Consider the following 27,865-nt stretch of genomic DNA (forward strand, 5'->3'; position numbering starts at 1 on the left):
TTATGAGTCAGGAAGATAGTCATCATTAATCACTTCTCAAGCATTTTTAACAAGGTGGCTCCTGCTCGCTGCATGTTTTCATTCACATCAGTCATTTACATAGCATAAAAGGTGTGCCTAGCACTTTACAGACAACTAAGACAAAAAAATCTTTGCTTTGCAGTGTTTACAGCTACAATAGGATCACACAGAATGAGAAAAAATTCTCTTTATGAATCAAAAAAGAGAAATCACAACTATAGCGAAGTAGAAGGTGGTGTGAACTAAGTTTGCATTTCTGTATGATACAGTTCCTACTTTTACTACTCATCATTTTAAGTAGAAACTTATTTACACAATTCACTTCAGACTTAAATATCATTGTAATGACAAAAACATTTTATGTCCTCCCCTTTCCCAAAGGAATGCAAATCACTATTTTGCTGTTAGATTGTTTAAGGGGCGGGGGGGCACCCCAGTTCTCCAGGAGAAGGCACCCCAGTTCTCCACCGAACACTTACACCAGTTGCACCAACATGTCTTTTAAGAAGCAGTAGCGGAGGTGCCAGAGTTGCTGTAATCTGAGTGGCTACTTAAGAGAAAAAACAGAATAATCTGGAAATGAAATACATTTTCCACTCAAAAAAAAAAAAAAAAGAGTTAAGATACCTATTCCACAACTACCACTTAGTTCATGATATTTAAGCAAAGAACAAGGACGGTTTAATTTGTTCTTCCCAGCATGGTGTCAGTGATCATCTTGTCTTCCTCTATACACGGTAAAACCTCATAATATAAGTGCATCTGCACACCATGGAAAAGCCGTATATGCTCATGGATATTTTTTCCAGACTGCCAATTAGCCTACAGTCCTTTCACTGGTAAGGAATGCTTATGTGCTTCTCTAACACTTTTCTCCAAGTATTACAGCTGTTATTTTGGACTTCAGTGCCATAAATGAATGTATCAGCCCACAAGACAGACCAGAGTTATGAAACAACAGCTGTGAAAACAACGCAAGGACACAGTTTGTGAAGCACTCTGTTACAAGCTGTTTATTAGAACTTCACTTTGACAATAAATAAGGTATTTCCCAAGCAATCAAAATGTAATTATTTAGAAAGTTGAACTGAAGTTTTCACAATGCATTTCTTTCTATATACATGATTTACTGTATTTTAAACACCAGTTCATCCAGAGCTGTACAACAGTAGGATGTCCATTTCTTAAATTTACACAGCAGGAGACTACCAAGACTACCTTTAATCTGGAAGCTGTGTGTGTAAAAATAATCCAAAACCATATCGGCTTCAGGCTGGATAGTTCAACTGTTACGAATGAATCTCTCTGTTCATTAAACTAGCTGCTGAATTCAAATTTGGATGTATGGCTTACCTAGGAGAAATAGTGCCTTTTAGATTTATGGTTTTAGAGAACTAATAAGCCGCTCAATTCCAACAGTACAACGTAACCATCTGTAGTTTATTGTGCTACTACACACCCTGTTCTGCCCTCAACACAAATAGCACAGAACAAACTTCTGTACAGGATGATCAGTTTCAATATTCTAAGTCTCTAATAGTAAGTACAAACTTTGCACTTCAACTTACTGTTAGTTATGAAAATGTCTTTCTGTTTTGGTCAAATGAATTAGCATTTCTTCTCTTAAATACTCAAGACATTTAATATGCCTTAATATACTTCTAAGAGTTTGACGTTCAAAGTTAACTTCAAAAGAATGTTTCTGTTAAATAAAGCACCAAGTTTTCCCCATGTGTTTATTCCTTAAAGAAAGTCTATGAAAGACTAGGTTTTTAAAACATTAGTTCTGCTAAGAGTTGTAATTTAAAAATAAAATTTAAATCTTATGGTTTGATCAAAGCCATGTTTCCAAAGTGAGCTTTACATATTCTGTGCAACATCCCATTTTCTTTAAGTGCAGAGGTACAGGTCTCAAAGTTATGCAGCTGCAATCGAGTTATCATCTGCTTGACGACCCTGAGGCTTTAAGAAAATAAAGACAGAGAATTAAAAACAAACAAAACAAAAACCGCAGAAGACCAAGCTGTTCTGAAACTGACTTTGCAATACATTGTGTTGATCAATATAGATCTAGCACACAAGCGCAGCATTAAGCCTATCCTTACTTCTCATGGTTCCCACCAGTAGCATAAACACAGAGGACTTCCAACTGAAGCTTCAGTTTGACCCTGTGATTACTCAGTAGAGGCTTCAGCTCCTTAACTGCCCTGGTAAAGGTCAAGAGCATCTCCATCCACATTTGGACAGCTTAGCACAAAGCCTGGCTGATAAGAGTTCCGAGTATTACCACAGTATGAAAAGCTGGTAATTATCAATGCATAAAACAGGAACGAGACTGACAGTTTCTTGGAGGAATTTTAAGCAGAATCACTAGAAATGGGAGAGAACGAGGAGGAAGTTTTAAAGAAAAGGCACCCTTACAATAAGGTTTTTTGATGTTCTGACAACTCCAAAGCAAAAGCAAAGAATTCTGAAGCCTGAGAGATTCCACAGGAGTGTTGAGAACCCACGCTTTTGAGGAAAAAAAGCCTTTGTATTGACTTAGGAGAACATCTTGACAACCAATCTAGAAGAGCTACTGATTGACAGCATATGCAAAAAGTAAATTCTGCCTATCTTGTTTGGCTAAAAGAAAATTGAGAGAATGCCAGGCTTGTTTCCTGGAAACAGGATTGCAGATGTCTGAACAAGTCCACCTCAAGTCATACAAACAAACTCTTCAGGCTCCTAGCTTGCTAAGAGTCTGACTAAAAAGTGAATACAATATTCTAGAGACAGCAGCAGTGGAACAAGGCGGCATTGTTTTGGGCAACTGGATTTCAAGGATTCTTAAAAAGCCAAAAGCAGCCTGTTGTCTTCAGAGTCATACGACTTAGGGGAAAAAAAAAATCTAGACTGAGTGATTCACTGAGAGGATGTGTTTTTAGAAGTTATTTAGGGAGGTGTGGGCTGCTACAGTGTTTCTGAACCTTATCATACAAGTTGCTCAAACACTTCTCTTTTCCAGAAGTGCTACAAATTACAGTATTAAAGTATTTCATTACATTTAGCTTACTTCACTGTACTCAAAATACAGACAACTCTAAAACTCATTTTACAGAGTAAGACATGGAATAAGAGGGACAGGCTAAGCACATTCAGCTAGTTCATCTAATTGTAGCCAAATACCTGTTGCATGTAAACAGATTTCTTCAGAATTTTGGTTGATGACACCAGTGCAAAACCCAAGACTTTTCAAAGCAAATAACTGTTACATGCCAGCCATTTCAGTCTGCTTAGAAGCACTCAGCTTTGAGCAGAGCTGGGGTGGTAGTCCCCAAAAACTGAGCAGCCCCACAGGGAGCCTTTAAGCACAAGGCATTTCTCACAGTCTTACCTTTACAAAAATGTGCGTTGGTATGAATCGTCTGAGCAACTGATTAGTGAAGTTTGGGAACCGCAACAAGTTCACATGAAGAGATGGTAACTGCTGATATCCAGCCATCAGAGGATAGAAGTTGTATAACATTTCCTGCTGTGTGCCAGGAAGGATTTTTAATCGGATCTTAAAAAAAGAAAAGAAAAAAGCCACAAACATAGATGAGTTCTGTGACCAAAAGCAGTCCTCTGTTTACTTTCTATTTATACAACATTTACTTTCTGACCTTGGAAAGAACGCAACTACTTTTCTATTCTAATTAAACTATTACTCCTATGCTGAAACACCATGTTACCCATAAACAACATGACAAATAGCTTCTAGCCGGGCTTCTGTTTAGCCCTTCTTTAAATGGAGTCTGCATCCATGCCTTCTTCCAGACAGAACTTCCCATAGTTTAAACATCTATAAAACAATAAGTTTGTTCTCTCTGCACATCATTGTAAGTCTAATCAATGTATTCTTCACTACCAGATAAGCCAGCAGGATCAGACGTGACAATTTTCTACCTGTTTAAGGCCAGAGAACATGAAGGCATCGCTGGGTTCCACTGACACCTCCACATCCTGGACTAAGTTGGTCTTATTTTGCAGGTGATATCTGACAGGTAGGGATTCTCGGACTCGGCCAAATGATGGCAGATCTTTGGAAAGAAAGTAAGTAATCTCAAATACAAAAATATTTTTTTGTGTGTGGAACTTTAAAATGAAAATCTATCACAAAGAACAGTGAAAAGTTTGAAGAAAAAAAATACCATAACTAGGCATCTAAAATATTTCTGACAAGATTTTTCAGAAAAAGATTAAAGAACAGAACACAACCTCATTACAACTTTTCAATAACATTTCAACATCTAGTTACAAAACCCCCAACTGCTAACACTGTCCAGGAATGCTAACTAGGAAGTCACTTTGGCTGCTGCTGGGTATTTTCAGCTTACCAAAGCCTTATCAGATACCGTCACAAAGCTCCTTCAAAATATAACAGGAAAAGATGGTGGAAGAATCTCAGTACAAATAAAACCAAACTGAGGAAAGCATAGGAATTCTGTGAGTTCAGTAAGCATTCCACTCCCCCTCTGCTCTTGTGCAGGTGAAGTGCTAGAAGAGAAACAGTTCACCTGCCCACAAGCAGCTCCAATTCTCCAGGCTGTTTCTTTCTTGGGATGCAGCCAGGGTGGGGGCGGATGGAACAGTTCTTGCCACGGGCACCTAGAAAACCCTACCGGGAAGGTGGCATCAGCAGAGGTAACTGGCCTCTGTGCTGCCATGTAACACAGGGCGATCCACTGACAGCTTTTAAGAGAACGCATTCGTGTAACCACCTTCCAGCTCTTCCCTTGAATGGAAGTGGGGAAAGAGGGGCAAGGCTTGAGGCAGTCTAAGCAGTGATACAGCTTCTTTCACTAGCTCCCTAATATCCAGCACCAGTTTTCTGTCTTTTGGTACAGTAAATGCAAGCTCTGGATGCTGTAAAACTTTGGCAGTCCTAAAAATTCTAACTGGGACATATATGTTGCCAATATTACCTGCATTAACATGGAGAGGAATGCTCTCTACAATCACATGCGGTAGAGTGATGACTGTACTAACAACAGGTACACTTTCCACAGGTGAACTTCTGCAGGAAAAAGTCATACACAGACCATGTTTAAAGTTATACAACATAAAGTATCAAGCAAGTAAACTGAAAGAACATCACTTATATGTGACTAAACTAAAATTATAGCAATTTCAGTGGTGGAAAGAAAAAACACAAATCCTTATACTGGATTGTTCGAAGTGAGCAAAAAAGTGCCATAGCATGGAGATAAAATAGTAGAAGGCAAGTAAGAAAACTAAACAGCTCCAAAACGAAATAAAAGCCAACTAGAAGAAAGATATACCTCAACATTTATCTTTGAAAACTAAGTGAATACATAAACGCACAATCTAGGGTGAGAAAACAGTTAGTTTTCGCATTTAAAAAAGTTTGTTAGTTTCTACTACCACAAAACTATTCCTTTGATCTAGCTTCTCAAGGGAAGTATTTCATGACTGGAAAAAAACAGGCAGCAGAAGGCGACAAAACTTCTTTTAAGATCTTAGGTCACTTACAAAACTGAAAGCTTCACGGAATGTTAAAATCATAACCACATAATATTTATCTCTTAAGTGAAATACATATTTAATCAAAAGTCTAACAAGCTAAGCAGTAATCAGTAAGGTCCAAAGTCCAGACAGTGCTTGCTACAGGAAGATCCAAAACCAAAAAAGAAAAAAAAAAACCCAAACCAAAACACACCCCACCAAAAAAACACCCCTCCAACTCACCATCATCCCTAAAGCCAAACCAACTTTATTTCCTCTCCCCATGCAGCCCAAGAGATGCTTACCTCTTCCAGGAAATGATATAGCACCCAGTTGCCACTCCACTAGTATTAGTAACTGGAGGACATCGAAGGCAAAAGCACTCACTGGCACTCTCACCTGTCTGTAAAACAACTATCAGCAAGATTTTGTTTAAAATCCAAGCATAATCATTAATGCAGAAGCCACCAAGTCTAAAAATCCAATATGACACAAACACAAGTGTTGAGCCAGAAAGGCATCTGAAGTGCTTTGCAAAGTATACCTATGTAATATATAAATTTAATAAAGATTGCGAAGTATCCCAATACATGAAAGGGTGACATAACGGTTTACTTTCTGAACGGCATTATAAGGTCTTTTGTGTACACAGAGAACAAGTCATTGCAAATTTAGTGTTCATACACAAAAAAAGTGCAAAATAATGCCAACTCAAATTCTACACTTCTCCCACAGCAAATTTCAAGACACCAGCATAAGATGTCTCTTGTTTTTAAAATGAAAATTAACATGGACATTTCTCCTCTCCCACCCAAACAGATGAGAGGGAACACAAGAAAAATCTACTGGCTTTGAGTTTTCACTCTTTTTTCTTTTTTTTTCCTCCACTTGAATGAACTAAGGAAAAAAGAGTACCTTTTAATTTAGAGAGTGATTTTTAAGAAAACAACTAAGAAAATAGATGTTTTAGTCATTCAAAATTAATCATTAATCTTTATGAAGTCTTACAAGGAAAAAAGTCATCCAAAAGGTGGACAGATGAATAGCTGGTATCTGGAGGGGGTTCATACCTCCTGCCAGTTAGCTCTTTAGAAGCACCAACCAGAAGCCATGAAGTACAAGGGACCAGAGCTGAAGATGAAATCTCACAGTTTGAAGATTAAAGGACCTAGGAAACAATTGCTTTTTGCCAGGTAACCCTTGAATTTACAGATTAAGTAGAGTCTTGTGACTCCTTGATTACATGGGTGGACAGCTGCTCCACAATCAGGCAGCCACCCAGACTGCCTCATTTTATTCCAAGTTTTGATATAATACACACGATTTCACATCTCTGACTCAGCAAATGCAAAGACAATGTTTGTTGGAAGATTTTGGATCAGCTCTGCTGCCAAGTACTCCATTTATTTGGCTTTAAAGCTAACATACTACACTCAAAGGCTGAGATCTGCAAGATGATATTACTTAAATGTAAAAAAGTTATTAAGCTATGTTAGTACAAAAAAAAAGATGCTTACTTCTAACTATTCTTTATAGCCTACACTGTCTAGCTTCATATTTTTCAGTTTCATGACTGCAATCATGGATCCCTTTAGCCTTTGGATGCTGCCTCTATCATGTGGTAAAGTGTTTGCATTCCAGAAAGTATACTTAGCCCATAAACACTGGAAATATCAAGTATATCTAACAATTTGCGTATCAGAAGTACTTTCAGGTGCTTTCCCTTATGTCTGTTATATTTAGACTTCTGGTCACCATCTATCATTCAAGTCTATTTACTTGATCTAGTGAAGTAGAACTACATTTTGAAGCCTACTGCTGCCTAAGTTGTGTTCTGGCAAGCAACTATAAATGGAAGAAAGCTGCTTAGTACTAGAGTTCGATAAGCATATGCTGTTTAAAATGTCCCCCTTTCTTACTCCCAACTTATGCAAAAAGTATCCTCTTGATAGAAAGCATAATCTAAGAAAACTTACCATTCTCCACATAAGATTCCAGTTGATCTACTGGGGTCATAGAAGCTGACAGCTGTAGCTGGCTGGTTACAATAGTGAGAGGCCAAGGAGAAGCACTCAGGATGTCTGTCATCAGTAAAAATGGTATATCTGCAAATACTCTGTCCAAGTGCTCCAACTGTCAAGACAGACACAAACTCTGGCTATTTCTAACTAAACAGGGTGCAACTATTGAAAGTGGCACGATTCCAAAATATCAACAACTTTTCAAACACATACCTTTGTGGAGACAAATTTGACAGCAACATCAAAAGGAAATACTGTTTCTATGGTTACAGTTTCATCCTGTATAGGTAACGAAAGGGGTGGGAAGAGGAAGGGGGAAAAAAAGTTATATTCAGTTTCAGACCTGGCTATTGATCACAAAGGTTACTAGTGTAAAGTTACTTTTAATCATCATTTTAACCAAGTCCTCCCCCCACGGCAGAATGTATCTTTAAGATATTTAAGAATAAATATAGAAAACTTTTCTTCTCATTATACTTATGAAACTGCTCATCCTAAATTGGGCTACCATACTGCTGATTTAGCATTTTTTCTATCTACTAGAAAGGCTTCTAAGAGACTTGGAATTACAGCCTTTAAATTGAGAATATTCTTGCATTTCATGAATGTATCTCCAGCACTTGGTGCATCTTTACCCGGTGACACTTGCAGAGGATTTCTTTCCCCTCAACGATAGTGTTGATTAAGTAAGAAACGTAAACCAGGAACATTCTTGCACCGACTGTTCCACAACGAATGTATATTGGTTTTTCCAGCTGCAAAATAAAGGAGACAGGATGAGCCAAGCTATACCTAAGTTACATTAATTAGGCCTAGAGCTGTCCAAAACTTGTTAATCATCTTACTTGGTCCAAGAAGGCAATAGTAGAATGGGTATTATTTTGACCATAAAGAATCTCCTATAATGCATGCTCTTAATCACACAGTGAATTATTTTTATCAGAGTAGCACAGCTCCAGCTGCTTCACTACTGATTCTTGTACCGTTAAGTAAAAGATGAGCAAAGAACCATTACTGTATAATACATGATCTACCCAACTTCTGAGTTACTAGTCACAATTTCAGTTTGGTGCAACACCTGCATATTTGATCCTCTACCATGTTGATCACAGTTGCTGACTACTATCATCTACTGTGCATTAGGCAGTGCATTTAATGAACAGTTGAGATTAGCCTCCTTACTTTCTTATCTACCAGCTGTATCGTCAATCCCAGAATATACCTCATTCCCAAATTTAGTCCAAAAGGGGATCTAGCTAAAGCAACACTAAACTACAAGTAAACAATAGGCACAATATGCTGTACGTCATTTATCGGTTCACATATCTGAAAGGAAACACAGGTCCTTCTATGAGAGTCTTTTATTAGTTGATCCCTATTTTCTTAAGTGTGATATCAAAAGGTTTTAAGCCTCACCTTTTCCCCTGGTTGCAAGTCTCCTACAGGGATATCAGGAAGCAGTGCAGGAAAGGAGTCATCACATGTATCTGTTCCATGAAGCGTCACCTGAGTTTTCTGAGTCAGGTTGGCATCTTGCCCTAGGATTAAAAACAGCCTTCATATCCACACAGGCTTACGTCACTAAAGCATGAGAGCAATAACTAAAAGTAATAAGATATTCATCTCAAAAAGAAACACATGAGGAATTAACATTATTCATTTGGTTGAATGAATCTTTCAAAAGCACCACAGAGCGTAGATTTGACATCTTAAGTTTTTTTAAGTTGGAAGGTTCACATCCTGCAAGATTTTTGTTTCATCCATTTAGGCCAGAAAAAAAAAAAATCTCAAAAATCAGAAATCATATCTACATGTTCCCTACCATATACAAAACACAACACTATTACGTGATCCAAGTTTTTCTTAGTACTCTATATAAGGTAAAAAGGAAGTTCCACTGTTCTGTGATTCTTGTTTTCAAGAGATGAATGATTAATGATTTTGCATCTTTTAAAAACTGTTCTTCCAAGCCTGTGTTGGAAATATGTAAAACCAAATATATAGATGTTAAATGACACCATTCTCCAGTCAGAGATTGACTAGAATAATGGCATTACTAAAATCATGTTGGATAATTTTCAAAGCAAAACATCTTGCCAAAAGAGTTGCTACTGTGGAAAATATATCACCTTCCCTGTAAATGAAATGTCAAATTTCAATTGTTCTTTTAATGCAATCAGAAAGCCCACACTGACCTTACATATCGCGTGTCAAGAGTCAAGATCAAGCAGGGGAAAAAAAAAAAAAAAAATCAAGACTGACTATTAAGCACTGCCTTAGGAGCCAAGCCCAAACCTCCAATTAAATAAGTTTAAAGAATGCTCCACTGACTTTAACGAACTGTACAACTGGGAATGTGGTTTTATTTCAGAGTACACAGTGCATATTGCATTTCACATACTAGTGGCTTAAAAGTATTTTTGCCTTTTACGATAATTGCTACAAATAGGCTTACCGAGTATGACATTTGGACTTCACATATTGAAAACTGTCAGCAATAACTACATACAGCTAACCAGGACTTAGACATATAATATTTGCATTTTTTCCTTTTCATTTGAAAGAATACCGATCTCAGTTCTCCACCACCTCCAAATGTCAAGTGGTTTAAAAACCAAACCACATTGTCCAGGGTGGGGGAAAAAAAAGCAGGGATGGGTGTGGGAGAAAACCCACAAAGACTATACTTAGAAAAAAAAATTTATCTAGCACTGTCTAATGCTTTCATCTCAGCAAGAAAAAGATCTCTCTCTTGGGAAACGAAAAATTTAGTTATGACCAAATTAAATAAAAGGTTAGAAAGGAATACAAAAGCTTGCATGTTTTCTTTCAAACTTGTAAAGATTTATCTTTTGAACACACGTAAACACCATTGACAAGCAGTGGTTAAGGTAACCATAAGTGAATGAGTCTGTTAGCTCTTGTTCTTAACACTATATCTCATCATTCCCAACCTTCACTTTGGTTTGGCTCTTAATTACAGCAGGAGAGCCATTTACTGTATTTCTCTGTATTGCATCAAAAACAAGGAGTCAATTCGGAGACTGCTGGATTAAAAGAAAACAACCCCAAATACCTGGCTTTAATCCTGCTGTAAGCTTAACATCTTTGGCCACTGTCTCCTCATGTGACAGGACTGTCACAATCAAACAATACATTTCGTTAGTCAGGGCAGGAGGTTCATGACGGAGCTGAACAGAAATGTTTGGCACTCTAGAAATAATCCTTTAAGAAAAAAAACTCAGTTATTGTACGTTTCTTCAATAAGAAGTTTTTAAGACTAGCTTAAAGGAGATTAAAACAGACTATTCTGACAACTGGTGGCCTATTCAAGTAGGAGATGTGAGACTCTTGAAAAGCAACATGATGTGAACAATTCTATGAAAACAGTTTGGAATCCCAGTAATAAACATTAATGGTTCAGATGTTCTGAAAGAAGAAAGCATCCCCACCAAGAGCAATCAGATTTAATTCTTGTGAATACATCTAAATTAGTATTAGCCTATTTATTAATAATTATTTTCCAACGCAGTTGCTTAGGGATTCTTTGCGTGATGGCTTTTGTAAGAGAAAAAATAACACCTCCTAGTTTGCACAAAATATGGGAAAAGTCTGCCTAGCAAAGTTAGGTGAAGGGGAGAACTAAAGCATACTTGGTATACTCAGAGATCAATGCGAGCTTTTTCTGCACTTCTAGCTATCTGGAGCTTCAAAAGTCCTTAAGAATTAAGACAGTACCTATCTTATCCCCAGTTAAGGAAAGACATTAAAAACCTCATATTAAAGAAGTCCCAACAAGTCTTTCTTCTTCTTTTAGGCAGAGTGATCAGGACTTCACAGGAAACTCACAATGATACATTATATGTATTTTCAAGTTTTTACTCACATAGTGCTTGCCTGAATAGTCAAACTGTCCCAGTACACTTCATTATCTGGAAGCCTAGGTCTTCGCTTGAAGGAACGTGCTGCCTGCAATGCTTCTTGAGATGAAGCAGCATCTCCACCTCCCCCACGCCAGTTCAGAATCACACATCGGCCAGATTCACTTCCCAGGATCAAATCCACAGAGGTGATCTGACAGACACAAGTTTAAACATGTAGTGATAACTGCTCTCAGATCACCTACTGTAAGAATATAGTTTTCCAATATATACAAGCACAATAAAGATGTGTATCACCAAAAAGCTTCTGGCAGCTTTGCAGCCTGAAGACACCTCACCACTCCAGGATTTCATTTAATGAAACAGTGGTGGGAAAAGTATCTGTCCTCATGTGTGTGCGGTGAAGTATTTTGTAGTTTCCTACCCTCCCACAGTGCTATACCACCCCCTCTTTTTTTAATATATATTGCACATATAAGAAAACAAAAACAAATTTGAAGCAATACTTAAGTTTCTGTGATAATTTTTTTGCTTCGGCATTGTCAATAAAATTTTACTCCCTTTCAAACATTTGGAACTGCAGTGACATTACTAACTGGTGCCAGACTAGAGACAGCTTTGTAGTTTTGAGTTCTTTGTAAGCAACAGTAATAAAGGTGTAAAAAAAAAAATTGACAAACCTCAATCTTCTTTCCTACATCTTCAGTTTTTGCAACAAATTTGAAAGTGAACTTTCTCGTTTTGCCAGGGACTAAGCACATTGTTCCTTGTGATGACTGTTCTAGAATATCACTTTTTTGATAGGCTTCTTCTACCACACAGTATTGGTTGTAATCCTACAACAGAAGAGTGGGGAAAAAAATTGATAAATCCAGACTTAACACATCTTCAGAGATTAATAGTAGCATAGCAAGCGTTAAGGCTCTGTGTTACTGATTCAAACTACAGGGTTCTTGCTACTTTTCACACTATTGAAGTCAGACTTAGCAAGTAATTATGACAATTCTTTGACACAAGATATCCATTATATTAATGTAACTTCAGGCAAGAACATCAAGAGAAATAAGATATTAAACTGATCCTTCTGAAACCTTGGAGACCTTCATAGAAAGGCAAAGATAATGATAGATGAACTAATCAAACAGCATTTGGGAGTTTTATCACAGTGTCAATATACTTGTCAAAAGTGATAGATAATGCAAAAAAGAAAAAACACTTTTTCAACTTCAGTATTAACATAAGTTTTGGGAAAGAACTTTTAAATTTTTCATGTTTAAAAACACCAGCAGATATTATTCTACTCTTATGATAGGCTTCTATCACTAGGTCAGAGACAGATAGAACATAGTTACCTGATTATTGAAACTGATGCAGAGCTTAGAAAACCTGATAGGATGAGGACAATCAGCTCTCAAGTACACATCAAACTGCACAGGAACATCAACGTGAAAACTAGGAGCAAGAAATTTTGCTTTGCACTGCACTGGAATTAAAAGAAAAAGGGAAAAAAAAAGTAGTAAGTGTTAAACACATCAAAATACAACATTAAACTCCAGAAGCACACTCTTGAAATAACTGGGGTAAGCACTGTTCTGTGTATATTCTTAAAACTTGTGTTTGTATGTAAGTGGGACATATTTGCCTACTAACACTTGTCACAGAAAGCTACTTTTCAGCATTTGGCTGAAACCTTTGCAGAGGAGAAGAGAGGCAGACGTCCAGCAGAAAAAAAATTAATCCTGTACACGTAGATGTACTACTTTTGTAGTTAATGCTCACTCATGCTGCCTTTCTATGGGAGGATTACTCTACCCACATTCTGCCCTCCTTCCTCGGAATCCTACTTCAAAGCACACCAGAGTGGCAGAAGCCTTTCAAAAAGCAAGGGATTCTTCTTTAGTAATCCATATCAGGGATAGAGATCACTGCCTTTTCTCATGACTTCTTATCTTACTGATTTAGAAGAACAGAGCAGTGCTGAAACAAGAGTTTCAGTGTTGCTGGCTTTAATGCACACTTTGTATTTTTTCCTAATTAGTTATTTTCAAGATATAACTACATGAAAATTTATAATCAAGTGTAAATTTGCTTTCTTACTTACCAAATGGTATAAAATCTTGGACTTCTATCGTAAAAATATTACTGCCTGCCAAGGAAACACGGTCAGCCCACAATTTTTGTGATGCTTTCACAGCAGCAGCATCGCAATCAGGTTCAGGATCAGGGCTTTCGTTCTGTATCCAGATAGAAGATTACAAATAACAATAGAAGAAGGTTACTAAACCCTGACCACTCAAGATTATTTAAAAGGGTAATAGGAGTTTTGCCACTTACCATTAGAACTTTTATCAGATTTTTTTCTATTCGAGACTTCTGATCTTCTTTAAGAGTAGATGCTAGCAAACAGAACAAAACCAAAGATTACAAGACAGAAGCAAGTCCTCTTACTTTTTTTTTTTAACTTGAAAATAAATCTTTCCTTTAGATTACATCTTTAAAAAAAAAACCCAAAAACAACCACATGACATTCTGGGGGAAAAAAAAAATTTCTAACATCCATCTACCAGCAATGAAGGATTCATTCAGTTTTTAGAACTTCCCCCATTTCAAGTGTTTCCTCTTACTTCCACTGGAACCAAGTAAAGTATTTTTTGGTTAGACAAGCATTTCATAATTTATCAGAGGAAAACTCCACGAGATTAATGCATATACCTTCTCATTATTTATGTTTAAAAAAAGGAAGAAATGGTAGAAGAGTGTGGAACATGCAGAGAGGGAAGCTCGGATAATATTAGAAACAACAACTAGAGAAGGTGACAGGAAGAAAAAAGGACTAATTAAAATAAACACTATTCTCTTAGAGATGAAGAAAGGTGGGTTTGTTTCACTGGCTATTCTTTAATACAAATCAGAGAAGCCTGGCCAGCTAACAGAAGATGCAAACCCATTTTTACCACACCTACCCTAATAGTGGCATTCATTAGCCATTTAGGGCACAAAAGGATTATTTCTGCAGTGTCAAATCACAGACATTACACAAAGCAGAGTGCTTGCATTATTACTGTGCAGCCACCCTATGTCACATTTGTTTCCTAAAACACACCATGTGTATTTCATCAGCAGAGCTCTAGTAAAAAGTCTGAGAAGCACATTTGGGATTTTAAAGTCCAGAAAAATGGTGCTAGCTTTGCTACTTGCCAGGAAAAGTGTCTTTCCCCTTTAACTGTATTACAGTTCTTCCCCCACACCAAAGCTCAGAAAGTTTCTGTTACATTATTTGGACAGTCTCAAGTGAAGCTCTGTGCCTCAGATATCCTGACAGAGTCTATCTGAATGCAATTAATTCTATAATAAAAGAGCAAGAACCTTCTCTCTCCAGCATACGAGAGAAGGTTGTAAAAATTCAGCACAGGTATACAGTTACTTTGTAGTCAAGTCATTTGAAGTACTGTAAGCACTGTGTCTGACAATGATTTGTCAGACTTCCAAATACATGTACTTTTCTGTATAGGCTGAGTATGTTTCTTAAGGGATACCTCTACCCAGTAGCTCTAAAGAGTACGTTATATAATCTTTTAGCTGTGCCATCAGATATGAACATTTGAGAGCTGTCGTCAATATGGAAGTGAGAAGAGTCCACCATCCTTCACTGCGATATTCACACATGACATAATCCAAGAGCCTGCAACACAGTAAAATTGAGAGAAAAGTTATACACAGCAATATTTTTTAGAAGCTTACATTTATTTGGTACCATTAAACAAAATTCATCTTCATTAATACAAATGCTAGGTTAAAGTCAAGCCTACTGTTTACACACAGCAATGATTTACTGAAAACAACATGATTGTAAAGAAACAATTTATTCCACGAATTTTCTATTTCAGGCTAGAGCAATTTTCACCAGAGAACAACAGAAAGATTCACCTGTCTTCACATAAAGAACTAGCAAAAAAGCAACTGGACAGAAGAGTCTCAGTCCAGCATCACATTAAAAATATTCTTTACTATTGAGTATGCAGTAAGTTTTAAGAAAAACAAACCAAAACACCACAGTAAAGTCCCTTTTTAAACTAAAGGATTTAAATGTTCCTTAAGCTGACCTATTTCTTGTCCCTCCTACCTCCTATCCCCCGCTCCCTTCAAGGGTTTCAAAGATCTACAAACAACACATGTATTTGTCAGGCAAAACTACACACCTTAATATTTGTTTTAATACCGAGCAATCTTTGCCATTACTAGCAAAGCAGAAGTGATTTTCTTAAACTCTGTTCAACTGTTCAAGACAAGAGTTTCTGCCTACTACAGAAAAATCTGCCTAAACATAAATAAGAAATGCTTGTTCATACAAAAATTAGGCTTAATACAAATTGATCTGTTTATCCTAGCCTATCTTCTCCACGTAGCTTCTAGTCAGCTAGTAACAACAGTAAACACATCTCTCCTACCTCAAACATATTCTGTTTACAACATGTGATCTTTGAAACCTAATTAGTGAAAACACTGCAGGACTCCTACTTAACATGACCTTGACTGTGTTTCCCCTTAAAAATACTAAGTTAAGAAACTAGGCATAAGACACATCCTTCAGAAAAGAGGGTAGCTGTACCTCAGCATTAAGCTTTCCTCTCTATAGTCATTAATAGCAGAAAACTACACCAATAAAATTAATTCCTTATGATAATTCCCTGGTATATAAACCAAAATAAAATTCAGCTACACTTCCATATTTTTTGAATTTTGTAATTAAATGTAACTATATTCTTATTGCAGTAGCAAGCAAGTTTCAGAAATCACTTCTGGGAGAGAGACAGACACAGAGTGAGCTAGAAATAAATAATATTTGCCCAATAAGGCAAATCCCCACAACTCTATAACTGACTCATCATATCTGTACTGCTTTCTTTAATGTAAGTGGAGTTTGTGGACTCCAAAGCTTGTGCTTCAATCAAATCCAGGTACAAGGAGCATCTTGGAGATAAGCTTCCAACATTGTTCTATAGCAGTAAGACATGGGGGCTTAGTGAAAAGAATAGTACATGAAAGAAGCAATTATAAACAGTACTCACTTCAAAGCTTTGGCATAATCTTTAGCATAGTAATATTCTTCTCCCATTTGAACCACTGATAAAAAAAATAAAAGTGTTCCAGATCAATACTGAAAGTCTTTGCAAAATTAATTTTAAAAATGCATCTGATTATTTATACTCACTCAAATGACTTTTCATTCTTGGACATTTGTATTTCTTGAACTGCGCAACAGCATTACTCAACAAAGTGATTATTAGCTCCTAGCAGATAAAACCATTACTGATATCATTATATATGCAAACATTAGGATAATGTTAGAAAAGAGTTGGTTTTGGTTTGTGTTTGGTTTTTTTTTTTTTTTAGAATACAGCTTACCGAGTGAAGGACATTTTTCTCTTTCAACTGTAGGGATAAGATCCCCATCTTCTCCTTTTCAGGATCAGAAAGATCAAAGCCTGCATAAGACAATGAAAAATTCATGAAATTGGAATTTTGTCCAGACCTAAAGGGAATTACTTATGTAGTGAGCTATATGCAATGCAAGCTCTAACTCAAGCACACTCAGACTCTTAAACATTCTTTTGCCTAGGAGACTGATATATCGCTTTAAGAACTCATCCATCCTCTGTGTTCCAGAAAGGAAATTCTTGAACAAACGTCTTTGATTTAAAAGAAGTTATCTGAAGCTACCCAAAAATAACAAACTACAGGAAGACCTAGTCTTTAGACTGCATCTATTAACATTTAAGCACATATGTTAAGCTTGAATCCTTACTTGAGATGAGATAAGAAAAAGGGCTACAAATTTGTCTTATGTTTCTCTAGCAGTAGAGAACACCAACATATAAAGAACTGTATGGTTTAAAAGACTATAAACTCTTGCTGGAATCAAAAACCCTTAATATATTAACAGGTAAAGTTTCTCTTCATCTTAAACTATTTAACCTTGGCAGTAGATTCTAACTGATTTTAAAACTAACACTTGAAGATAAAAAGAGGTTAGACAGTACTGTATTTACAGTAAATGAAGTAGTCTTTAAAAAGAGGGCAATGATAAAGTGGCTAAGCCTAAAGCATACGCAGAGAACAAAGATAGGAGACCAAATGGAAAGGGAAAAAGGGAAGTAAAACCACAGTCAACAATGAAGATCTCAGAACTGCATGTGTATTTACAGATAGCTCAAAGCTGTACATTCAAAGTCCAAATTTCTGAGAAAACATCTTCCTTAAGGAATTTGTGGTTTTCCTAGATTAAAATCTAGTCATTGCATCCTCTCAATCCATTTTGAAATCCGAAAAGCTTTTTCAGAAAAAAAGAGTGTCAACTGTAGATGGGAACTCATGACAAGATATAGTATGGATGGCAGGATGAATTTATAACAATCACATTCAGGGGCATCATTACTTTTGCTGTATCCAGTTTTCCAACCTCTCTTCCCAGGAGTGCATTTCACTGCAGTCAGGCATTTCTGCAGCACACTGATTACAGGTAGCTTAGGCAGTGATAGAAACAAAGCGGCAGCAGAGCTTCAGTATGGCCTACACATCTTTGCTGAAGACCTGATCCTGGATAAACCTGAGGTTCCTTTTCCTATTTGCTATAGGGATTAAACACTTCCTGTGCTTCCAACTGACACCTGTTGAAGTCACATCACCAACTAACAAGAGAGAGAGAGGTCCCACCCCTGCGTCTGCCTCAGTGGAAAAGGGATTACATGCTGATGCCCACCAAGTCAGCTGGCAGCATCAGCAGCTAAAAGAAGTTTGTCCAAACTCCACAGATACAAGACACGGAAACGTACTTAATATTCCCTGCCGCCATGGTCTTTGCCCATAGAAGTCAAGCACTCCGGTTTGAGTTTCCAGGGGATCCGGATTGGGATATATCACAGAGGACTGTAAATTCAGCAAATATAGTCATAAAAAAGAGAGTTCATGTTTCATTTTAAAACATTAAAAGTGATTTGATGCTGCAATACATGTGCACATAAAAAGAAGTTTGCTTTACGCCACATAGCCTTTCCAGCCACCTGTATAAAAACCATACTTCAGGAAACCCAAACATTTAAGTACTTCTCATTCAGTCTGACATCCTACTTCATTCACCTTCATTCATCTTACGTACTGTTAAAGAATAATTGGGTAATCCTTTCTAAAACTAGTTCCTAACAAGATAATCCAAGAACTACAAATAAATAGCACCAATAGGAACAAAGACATTTTTAAATAATCAGGACATGTCAGCTGGAGAGTAGCCACATATAATTAGCATGTATGTTTAATCGATGGCAGAGATGAATTTTCCATGCAACCCTTTCTGCCAGGCAAGTGTCAAAAAAAACCCAAAACAACACCACACTCTCCCACACTAATACTAATGCTCCTGTTTCTCTGCTTCCTCTAAGTGACCAGATACAGTGCATGTATAGAAAAATATACTAGAAAAACATTAAGTTTTTGAGTATCCAGAGATGTAGAAAGTATACTATTTTTTATAAGTATTTTAAAAATGTGTCAGAATTACTTGTAATAAAATAAACACTAACAAATTTATTCTGGAGGAACTTTTTCAATACATAAGTACTTGCGACATCAGTAAGCATCAGAAAAATACATATCCTTTCCTTGATTTCATTTACATATATTGCAGATTATTCCACTACTATTTGAGACCAAAACATTAGCTAATTTACTATCTGGTTATTTGTAAAGCATCTTCTCCCCTCCCAACTTACATCATGGTTACAAAGCATACTTGCTAGTTGTTTCCGTTCCTGTGCATAGTAGGCTGCCTGCTGGTAATAGAAACCTGGATTCTGCGTTTGAATTGCTGTCAATCCCAGCTTAATCGCTTCATCAAACAGGTCACCAAAAGCCTGAAACCTATTAAAAAAAATTCATAACCAAGATTATGTACAGAACAGCAATTTGAACTGAAATGTACACTTCAATTAAAAATTCTGGTTATTTTTAAGACAGATGATAGCTTTCTGAATTTTTGCATCTAAGTTCAATAACTGCATTTGTGTCATACCCTGGTAATTCCCAGAGAAAAGTGGTCAATAAGCAATGCAAAATAGAATAACAGCATACAGTTTTTATGATCTAGCGTATCTCAGAATTTGTATCTTGCCTAGACAAGTATAACAGTGAACTTCACAAGGTTATATAAGAACTAAACCAGAAACATTACTAAGCAAAAACATACTGTTTAGACATCCAGGCAGCATGCTCAAAAGCCAATTCTGCAGTGCCAATTTTTTTCTTGCACAAGTCAATATGTTTCCTGAACTGAGCAATTGCATCCAGTGGAGTATTATGCTGAAAACAGAGGCGACAGATCTAGAAGAAATCAAAATAAGAGGAAAAATAACTGTGTTAGGTTGCTTAGGATTAGCTTTAAAAAAAAAAACCCAAAAAATGCCACTCACAAAACCACCCAAACTTACTTGACATATTTCTGAAGAGCTCAAATAGCATAGAAAACAGAGGGAGAAAAACAGATGTAAACCATAATATACTACACCTGAAACCATGTGGTCCTCTATTTCCACTAATGTTATTTTTCTTCCCCTTCTCCCCCAAGTCAATGGAAGAGTGCATAACTCACAGCCTAATTCAAGATAGAACTGCAGAGCCACTAGGAAGATCATTATCTTTGAAGCCTGCAGTCTGCAAATGGAATTTGATGGAGTCCAACTCCAGGATTGTTTAAATGGTGGGATAGTTTTGTTTTACATAAAAGGCCCAAAATACCACAGAAGTACAGTCTGATTCTTAGAGTTAATTTCCTCCTCCTAATAAGCACTAGCTGAACTATACTGGCTTAAGCTTTGCAAGACGACAAAGACATTCAAGGAACAAGCAACCCTTGTTTTCATTCCCTCTGCACAGAGAGAGAGTTAAAGAGAGTCTAGTCTTCAGACGACTGCATCTCAAATGAACTCCAGTCCTTCAAGATACTCCCAAACTTCAGCTAAGCATCTTTTCGTGTGGAATTCAGAAGTCTTTGCAAGTCTGAGTGTAATCGGTATTTCACTGATAGCTGTTTCTAATCCATCTCCTTAAGAGCAATATAAAATGGAATTTTTAAACCTTTACACATTAAAGATGCATCAAGCTTGTTTTTGGTTTTTTTTTTTTTTTTAAGTAAAGGTTGTCGAAGATTAGAAGTACACTTGTTACCTTGTAGTTTATAAATCCTGCCATGGTCTTGATTTCCAGCATGTTTGTTTCATGAGCCCTCAATTCATGCACAAGATTATAGGCAGTTCTGTAATTTCTAAGCAGGAATACTTAAATTAGAGTTAAATCATACAAGATAATATAATTTAAGAACAGGATTTCTGACAGCAGAAAACAGCCTTCCAATCAGAATGTTCTTCCCAGTGAAGAACTCACCCCTTACATGCAAAATTATTTAAACATGTATTTGGGAAAATATTTATCATAGTCTATGGCTTAGCAGTAATTTAGGGAAGAGAAGGTTGCAGAAGATTACATGAGTCTTACTTGAGGGCATTCTGCGTATCCTGTTTCAGCTCACTGAAGAATGCTATTTTGAACTGGTGTCTAACAAATAAAAGCTGCAAAACACAACCAGTGTACATCATTCACAAACATCTGAACATACCTGTTACCTACAAAGCAGATACAGGTGATGATTTCAGAGGTTTACATAATGTAGCAGTTGACTTCAAAAACTGACTATGCAACTGTTTCCTAATAGTACTCTTTGCCACAGTGACGCAGCACTGATCTTTCAACAGATTTAATCTATTCCAAGCCTTTTGCCCTGGAATGGGGGAAAGGCTTTACAACCCCCCAAAATCTCTACACCAGCAATGTCGACTGTTCATTTGTAGCTCACCAGATGAATCCCAGTTTCCAAGAGAGCGAAGCTGGCAATCGCAACAGAACGTTGTGTGTTTGAGCAGATATTTAACAGTTTGAAAAGCAAAAGCTAAACCGAGGGCAAGTTCAAGTTCTGAGCTTCTAAGGGAAGCACTTCCTCCAACTTGTTAAGATACTACATTTAAATAGGTTAACCCATATAGTTGTTTGTTTTGTTTTGTTTTTTTTAATCAGAGAACTTCAATTTTGGGCTGTGGCTCTTCCTCTAAGGAAGATGTGAAGAAGACAAATAAATGTAAGAACAAAACAAAAATTTAAGTTGCAGAAAATGAAACCTGATTTACATTCTATACTGAGAGAAGGTATCTCAACTTGGAAGCGGGGCGGGGGGGGGGGGGGGGGCAATAAAAACGTTTTAGCAACAAACAACTCTTATTTTCTTGTTTTAACATGCACTGTAACTTGCACAGTATTTCAAAAAAAGGATAACATTACCTGATGAGTAGTTTTGTTCAAGAACTCCTTATGAGATTTAACTCTTCGTATTTCTGTATAATAATAAGTTTGTGCATGCTCATAGAAAGCATTTTCCAACCTGCAACAAAGTTGCTCATGAGTTTCACTAAGTTTTTCCCCACATACAAAGAATCTGGAGATCTTCAGAATAAATTACTTTTAACTATGCTTATTCTAATGTTGGCAAAAGAAGCTTGACGTATTACTAAACTCTTCTTTAAGTTACCACAGAGAGTAAGAGTTTGCAGACAGAAATTCTTCACAAAAACCCTTACACGGGGGTAGCACAAAGTAGAACAAGTAGATTCAAGAGCCTTATGGATTGATTTCTCACACAACAATCTAGTATTTAAAGTGAGAAAGTCTGAGGATAAGCTGTTAGGATTTTGCAAGGCAACAGAAATTAGAGAGATGCCTCAGTCAAAACAAACAAGTTTTGCAGAGGCTCCTGGGGTAAGTCTGAACAGGTGTCATAATTTAACCCCAGCTGGTAACTGAGCACCACACAGCTGCTGGCTCACTCCTCCCCGCTCCAAGGGGATAGGGAGGAGAATGGAAAAAAAAACACTCATGGGTTGAGATAAAGATAGTTTCATAGGATAACAAAGGAAGAAAAGAATAATACTAATAACACATAAAACAAGTGATGCACAAATGCAATTGCTCACCACGTGTGGAAGAAAAAAAGAAACCAAAAACCCAATGCCCAGTCTGTTTCCAAGCAGCAATCCTGCCTCCCAGCTAGCTTCCCCCAAGTCATATCCAGAGCATGACACTATATGGTAGGGAATATCCCTTTGGCCAGCCTGCGCCAGCTGTCCTGGCTGTGCTCTCCCAGCTTCTTGTACACCTGGCAGGGCATGAGAAGCTGAAAAGTCCTTGACTTAGCGTAAGCACTACAACTACTTAGCAACAACTAAAAACATTGATGTGTTATCAACATTATTCTCATCCTAAATCCAAAACACAGCACTATACCAACTACTAGAAAGAAAATTTACTCTTTCCCAGTTGAAACCAGGACAACAGGTCAAGATCTTATTTGCTGGACTGTGGGGGGAGGAGTGAGAAGGAAAAAATAGTAGTAAATAAAATTACGAGGGCACAGACTAGGTTTCATCATTCTGTCCAAACATCAACAGCTACCTGTGTTGCAGAGGTAACAGTTGAACTTGTGCTTGCAAGATAAATAGCCCAATGGCAAGTCACAGGGGAAGAGAAAGACAACAACGCCCAGAACACTGCATATAGTATGAGGCTGAAGAGGATCTAAAAAGCATATGCTGTATCATCAAATTATAAAGGAGTAAAATCAACTAGAACAAGACCAGAATTGAAAAGATGAATACATTCAATAGCACTGATGCACACGGACAGTAAAGGATCAAGTACCAATTCTGTGATTTAGCCAAAAAGGGATCACTGCGGACTTTGACTAAAGCAGATCAAAATTCGTGTTCTGCTCGTCGCACAGAGAGGACGGCGATGAAAACAACAGGACAGACCAATGGAGAGCAATTGTTAACTATGAGTTCAGTCACAAAAGGAAGACAAGATAAATTAAGTCTATCTATCATACTTATTTTAGCAGTATATTGCAGCTGTGTAAGAAAAGACAAGCCAGTCCAAGGGGTAAAAAAATAAATATTCTCTTTTACTACTATGAAATCTCAATTTAAAATGTCAAAACAAAAAGATTAATATCAGGAATTCTGACATGATTATATGCTCAAACACCTTTTTTTTTTAAAAAAAGTGCATTAAGAGCTATTAATCCCTAAAGATATAGCCTTATCTTCACAAACTTGGAGACAGTTGCAAATCACACATCAAAATGCAACTCTGCACAGCTTGCAAAGGCTTATGCTAGTTAACATGCAGTAAACATGTCCTCCTTAGCACTGAGCAAAGTATGAAAGACTAAAAGTAATGGTTACTTTATTTTGATCAATTCTAGTAGCTGTTTATGAGCAGCATGGATACAATAATATTGATTTATTTTGAGAACTTTACTGTTTATATATAAACATGAGGATGAGAGACGGAAGAATTAGTCTCTCAGATGATGACCCCTCCTTTTCCTGAGGATGTCTGGAAAAATGAAAACTAATTTTAATAAACTATGATCTGCTATAGTTTGAGCCCTTCTCTTTAGGTCTATACAAGACTGTCTTTCTTTCCCCATTTTGTTTTTGAAAGGCTTTCATAATTTATTTGAAGCTGTATTCCCTGTAAATATTAAAACAAAAAGCATGAGAAATGTAAAAAATGACAGACATAATATTTGCAACCAGATAAATGCCACTTAGCATAAATAGATACCTATACAGCAAAGGAAAAAAAAAGCAAAGACCTGCTAATACAGAGTTACACCTAACAAAACATTTCTAGGGAAAATGATTTTGAACTAGCAGGGCCAAAGCCCCTGTAGAGGCAGAAAAGCCCACTTTGCCTCTACCCAACTTGAGGAAGAGAAAATATTGGGATATCTAACTATGTTTCTTCAAAAGCAATATTTCTGACAGTCATTACTCAGCCTCACAGAGAAAGGGGAGCTGTGTGGAATTCTTCAGGTTGCAAAATAACCTGAAGAATTCCAGCAAACAGATAAAACATTCACTGCTGGTCTAAAAGAAGCGTGCCCCATAGCAGTCATCCCAACCTATCAACTCTCTCAACGTCTCTGTAAACAAACAGAGCAAAACAGTGCTTTACAGTCACTTACCTTATAATATAACCAACAAGATGATCAGTATGTGGAAGTACAAAGAGGGATTTTCCAGAAAGGTCACAAGCATTACATAAAGCTGCTGCCCTCTCTGATGCAATAACATCTTCCCCTAGTGAAGTCAAGGAAAGCACAAATAAGCAGTATGCAGTGCTGCAGTGTCAAACTACCTGTAAAACCTTCGTGAGTACAAGGTATGGAAAAAATCTAATACAGGTAAAACTAAGATCACATTCTTTCTTCCTTCTTTCAGAGTTCTACATGCTTCATCCAGTAGAACACATGGCAGAAACTTTCTAGCAGGTTGTTGCTAGCTAAGCTACAAGTATAAGGTTTTAATCTCTCTCACAGAATTAAATATCATGTGTTTTGATAAATACAATAGCATCCAGAAAAGACAAACATATATAGCAGGTATAGAAAAAACAAAACAAACCAAACATTTTGCCAGACACTAGAAAGTATGCAGCTACAGCTGAAGCAGCAGTTCTACAGAAACAGAAGGTTAAAACATACCACATTTCACAGCTCTGCTTGACTCCAAAGTGTTATTGATTAAAATCAAGTTAAACTACAAGGCTTCTGTAGGTACCAAATATCCTTCTTCTAAGTTCTCATTGCTTTTACAGCTTTTCTTGAGCTGAAGCAAGGTTTAAAATGCAGCTTGCTTACAAGGAGGCATGTCACATGTATTACTCTAGCAAACCATTTTTGATACTGTGTATCAAAAGATGGACTTGGACTTAAGAGAAAGAAGTTAAGGATAAAAGTATCAGATGTTGAGGGTCAACTTCCCTGAGTGCTCTTTCCATTTGTACACCTTCCTGAAGCCACAATGTATTTAAAGTATGTAGATGACATAATATTAAGAATTGCAGATAATGTGACAAACAGTAGTCAGCTCAGTCCATCAGGCCTTCTGAAAAATGAGATCACAACTGTATACAGAAATTTAGTACCTGGAGGCAATGGTGTTTTTTTCTGAATCAAAACCACAGCGACTTTTGTGTTTCTTCCCTGCAAACTTTGCCTAAAATAAAAACACCACAGCATAGTGTCAAGGTTTCACTTATTTGTGAGTAATCAGAAAAAAAAAAGGAAAAAAAAGAAAAAATATTTCAGTCTAGAAGGAAGCACTGAAAGATGGAAGCATTGAAAGACTGCCATATAAGAAATAAAACCAAACACAACAACATGCTGCATCATCCACAGAATGCTGTGTTCTCTTCTTGGTTCAGACGGGACAGAATAGTTGTGCTGAATTTAGCAAGCAAAATTTCAGGGGCTATTTTTACTTAAATAGCTTTTAAAAACAAACCATTTAAAAAAAAAAAAAAGAAAAAGAGTTTCTTTACTGGCAGTTGTACTCCCAAAAGTAAAGTTCAAGTTCCCCTCAATTTGTGTCTAAGAAAAAAATAATATATTTATATATCTTAGAATGCAAAAAGGATTCTGCAATTCACATTTACCATTAGCTTGTAGTACGTTATGAACCAAGTGAAAAAACTCTACCTGACAATTTCAACTCGAGTAGCACATTCCGACTGTTTTTCTTTCCATTGCGGCTCATCCCAGTCTAGTTCATAGAACACCACAACAAGTGCTGGAACCAAATTCAGGTGTTTGTTCATCCAACCAGTCTTCAGGATTCCTTTTGGAATATACCATTCATAGGATGTCCTCTGAAAACATTGAGGTTATTAAAGCAAGTCACCAAATCAATTTACCGGCCTCTTAGCATAGCAGGAGAAGGGGAATTGCCTCTATATTCTTGTTACTTGTGGATACATTTGTTATGTTTCCTTTAACATTCTTTCCCTCAGGCCTTTGTTTCCTATCAAGTAAGACATACACCTCATTCCCTGGCATTAGGGCCTGATACCTGAGATATCAGCAACAAAGGACAGCAGATTCCAGGTAGACTGGAGAAAGGTCACATTCAGAAACATGTTTCATACACCTTCATGAAAAATTAGGTTTATATTAAAAGGGGGAGAGGAGGTCTTGAGGGGCGCTCAAACAGAGCCTGGAGAAACCTGTTAGCATTCTTGGTCCCTGCCAGCATCACAGAATTATATAGTCTTCCAAGGGTTAAACCTATTAGCATTGCTTCTTAACTGTCACTGCAAAGCAGAAAGTCGAGCAGAGATATTCTTTTTGCTGCATTTCACTTAATTAAAGGCTTTACTCTTTTTCAGAATACACCAGTTTCTAATATCTAGTTTCTTCAGTTAAACTTTGGGTTTCCTTAAAGCTCAAATTTTACAAGCATACTTTAATACTGAGTAAATGAACAGCAAGTACTTCAAAAAGTAAATCATATTGCCTTTTTCTGCTTCTGGCTTATGAGCTAAGGCACCCTGGTTTCCTGTGCATCCATAGCACTCCGTCACAACGCCCTTGGTTTCCCCTTAGCCCTGACAGTTTTTTCCTCAGGCTTCAAGTTCTCACACTTCCCCTCCAACAGCGGGGGAAGAGACAGCAGAAGTCCAGCTGAGCGTTAAGCAGAGGGAGTGCTGCTCAGCTGCCTGTAACCCCGGCCGATCAGCCCAGCCCCTTGCTAGGGCCCTAGCCCTCAGGGAGCCACCAACTCCCGCATCCTTCCCCCCGGCCTGCCGCTGACTTTTGCTCCGCGGGCAGAGGCTTGAATCCCGTGAGGGGCCGGGCCCGCCAAGACGGGGAGCAGACGGGGCACACGCCGCTCGCTACCTTCGTCCTGCACTTGGGGTACTCGTGGTCGCCGGGGAGCACTTTGAAGGAGATGGGGACGCGGTCGGCTCTCCGGTTGGCGCAGAAGGCGTCCCACACGGCCCGGTGCACGGCGTTATACACCACGTCCAAGCCGGTGAGGGTGACAAACGCCATGGGCCGGCAGCACAGCTCTACCGGGAAGTCCCACTGCGTCGGGGTCATCCTGCTGCCGTGCAGGCGGCCTGCGAGGCGGCAGGAGGGCGGCTCTCAGCGCGGCGCTTTTGCGGCCCAGGCCGGCCGCTCCTCCCCGGCCCGCCCCCGGCTGTGGGAGCTCCTCGCTGCGTCGGGCCCGTCTCCCCCCAGGACGCCGCTCGCCACCGCGGGCTGGAGCTCGGCGCCGGGCAGCACCAACCGGGAGCAGCCGCGGGTCACGGGAAGCGTCAGCAGGCGGGGCGAAAAAGGGCCGCCGCCTCAGGAAGCGAGCGCCGGTCATCGGAAGGGCAGCAGAAACGACCAATCGGCGCCTCCGCTCTACCGCTAGGCCAGTCAGGGAGAACCCGCGCGGTTGCGTCACTAGTGAAGGAGCCAGTTAGCTAAAGAAGGAAGAGAGGTGAGGCTAGCGGAGCTGGCCAATG

At 38.0% G+C, this 27,865-nt stretch overlaps 1 protein-coding gene across 3 annotated transcripts; it reads right to left on the bottom strand.

Annotated features, from left to right (window-relative positions):
• Positions 1-1,007: 1,007 nt before the first annotated feature.
• TRAPPC11 (trafficking protein particle complex subunit 11) lies at positions 1,008-27,684 on the bottom strand. Of its 3 annotated transcripts, none has more exons than XM_054824311.1 (29): positions 27,249-27,684; positions 26,052-26,221; positions 25,499-25,569; positions 24,537-24,651; positions 21,791-21,890; positions 20,954-21,027; positions 20,627-20,723; positions 19,650-19,783; positions 19,177-19,324; positions 18,244-18,337; positions 16,817-16,896; positions 16,623-16,701; positions 16,480-16,534; positions 14,947-15,092; positions 13,745-13,806; positions 13,512-13,644; positions 12,763-12,893; positions 12,091-12,246; positions 11,416-11,603; positions 10,606-10,754; positions 8,946-9,067; positions 8,165-8,284; positions 7,743-7,808; positions 7,485-7,641; positions 5,814-5,922; positions 4,968-5,059; positions 3,949-4,082; positions 3,398-3,565; positions 1,008-1,983 (listed from the first exon to the last, which is right to left on the bottom strand). In XM_054824311.1, the coding sequence occupies exons 1-29, from the start codon at positions 27,450-27,452 to the stop codon at positions 1,939-1,941; spliced, it is 3,399 nt and encodes a 1,132-aa protein (XP_054680286.1). In that variant the 5' UTR covers positions 27,453-27,684; the 3' UTR covers positions 1,008-1,938. The 3 variants fall into 3 exon arrangements, with proteins under 3 accessions (XP_054680286.1, XP_054680287.1, XP_054680288.1); XM_054824312.1 differs by having other exon boundaries at positions 15,010-15,092; positions 27,249-27,678; XM_054824313.1 differs by lacking the exons at positions 1,008-1,983; positions 3,398-3,565; positions 3,949-4,082; positions 4,968-5,059 and having other exon boundaries at positions 5,814-5,911; positions 27,249-27,678.
• Positions 27,685-27,865: the final 181 nt, after the last annotated feature.

Source organism: Grus americana, chromosome 4, assembly GCF_028858705.1.
Source record: "Grus americana isolate bGruAme1 chromosome 4, bGruAme1.mat, whole genome shotgun sequence".
Taxonomy (NCBI): Eukaryota; Metazoa; Chordata; class Aves; order Gruiformes; family Gruidae; genus Grus; species Grus americana.

Excerpts from the sequence above, each read along its gene's own strand:
- TRAPPC11 (XM_054824311.1), bottom strand. The coding sequence starts at position 27,452 with ATGACCCCGACGCAGTGGGACTTCCCGGTAGAGCTGTGCTGCCGGCCC. Across the intron at positions 15,093-16,479 it reads GATTATGCCAAAGCTTTGAA|GCTCTTGGATTATGTCATGT; the intron begins GTGAGTACTGTT and ends ACTGTGTTGCAG. Across the intron at positions 10,755-11,415 it reads ACTATTCAGGCAAGCACTAT|GATTATTTCTAGAGTGCCAA; the intron begins GTGAGTAAAAAC and ends TTTTTCTTAAAG.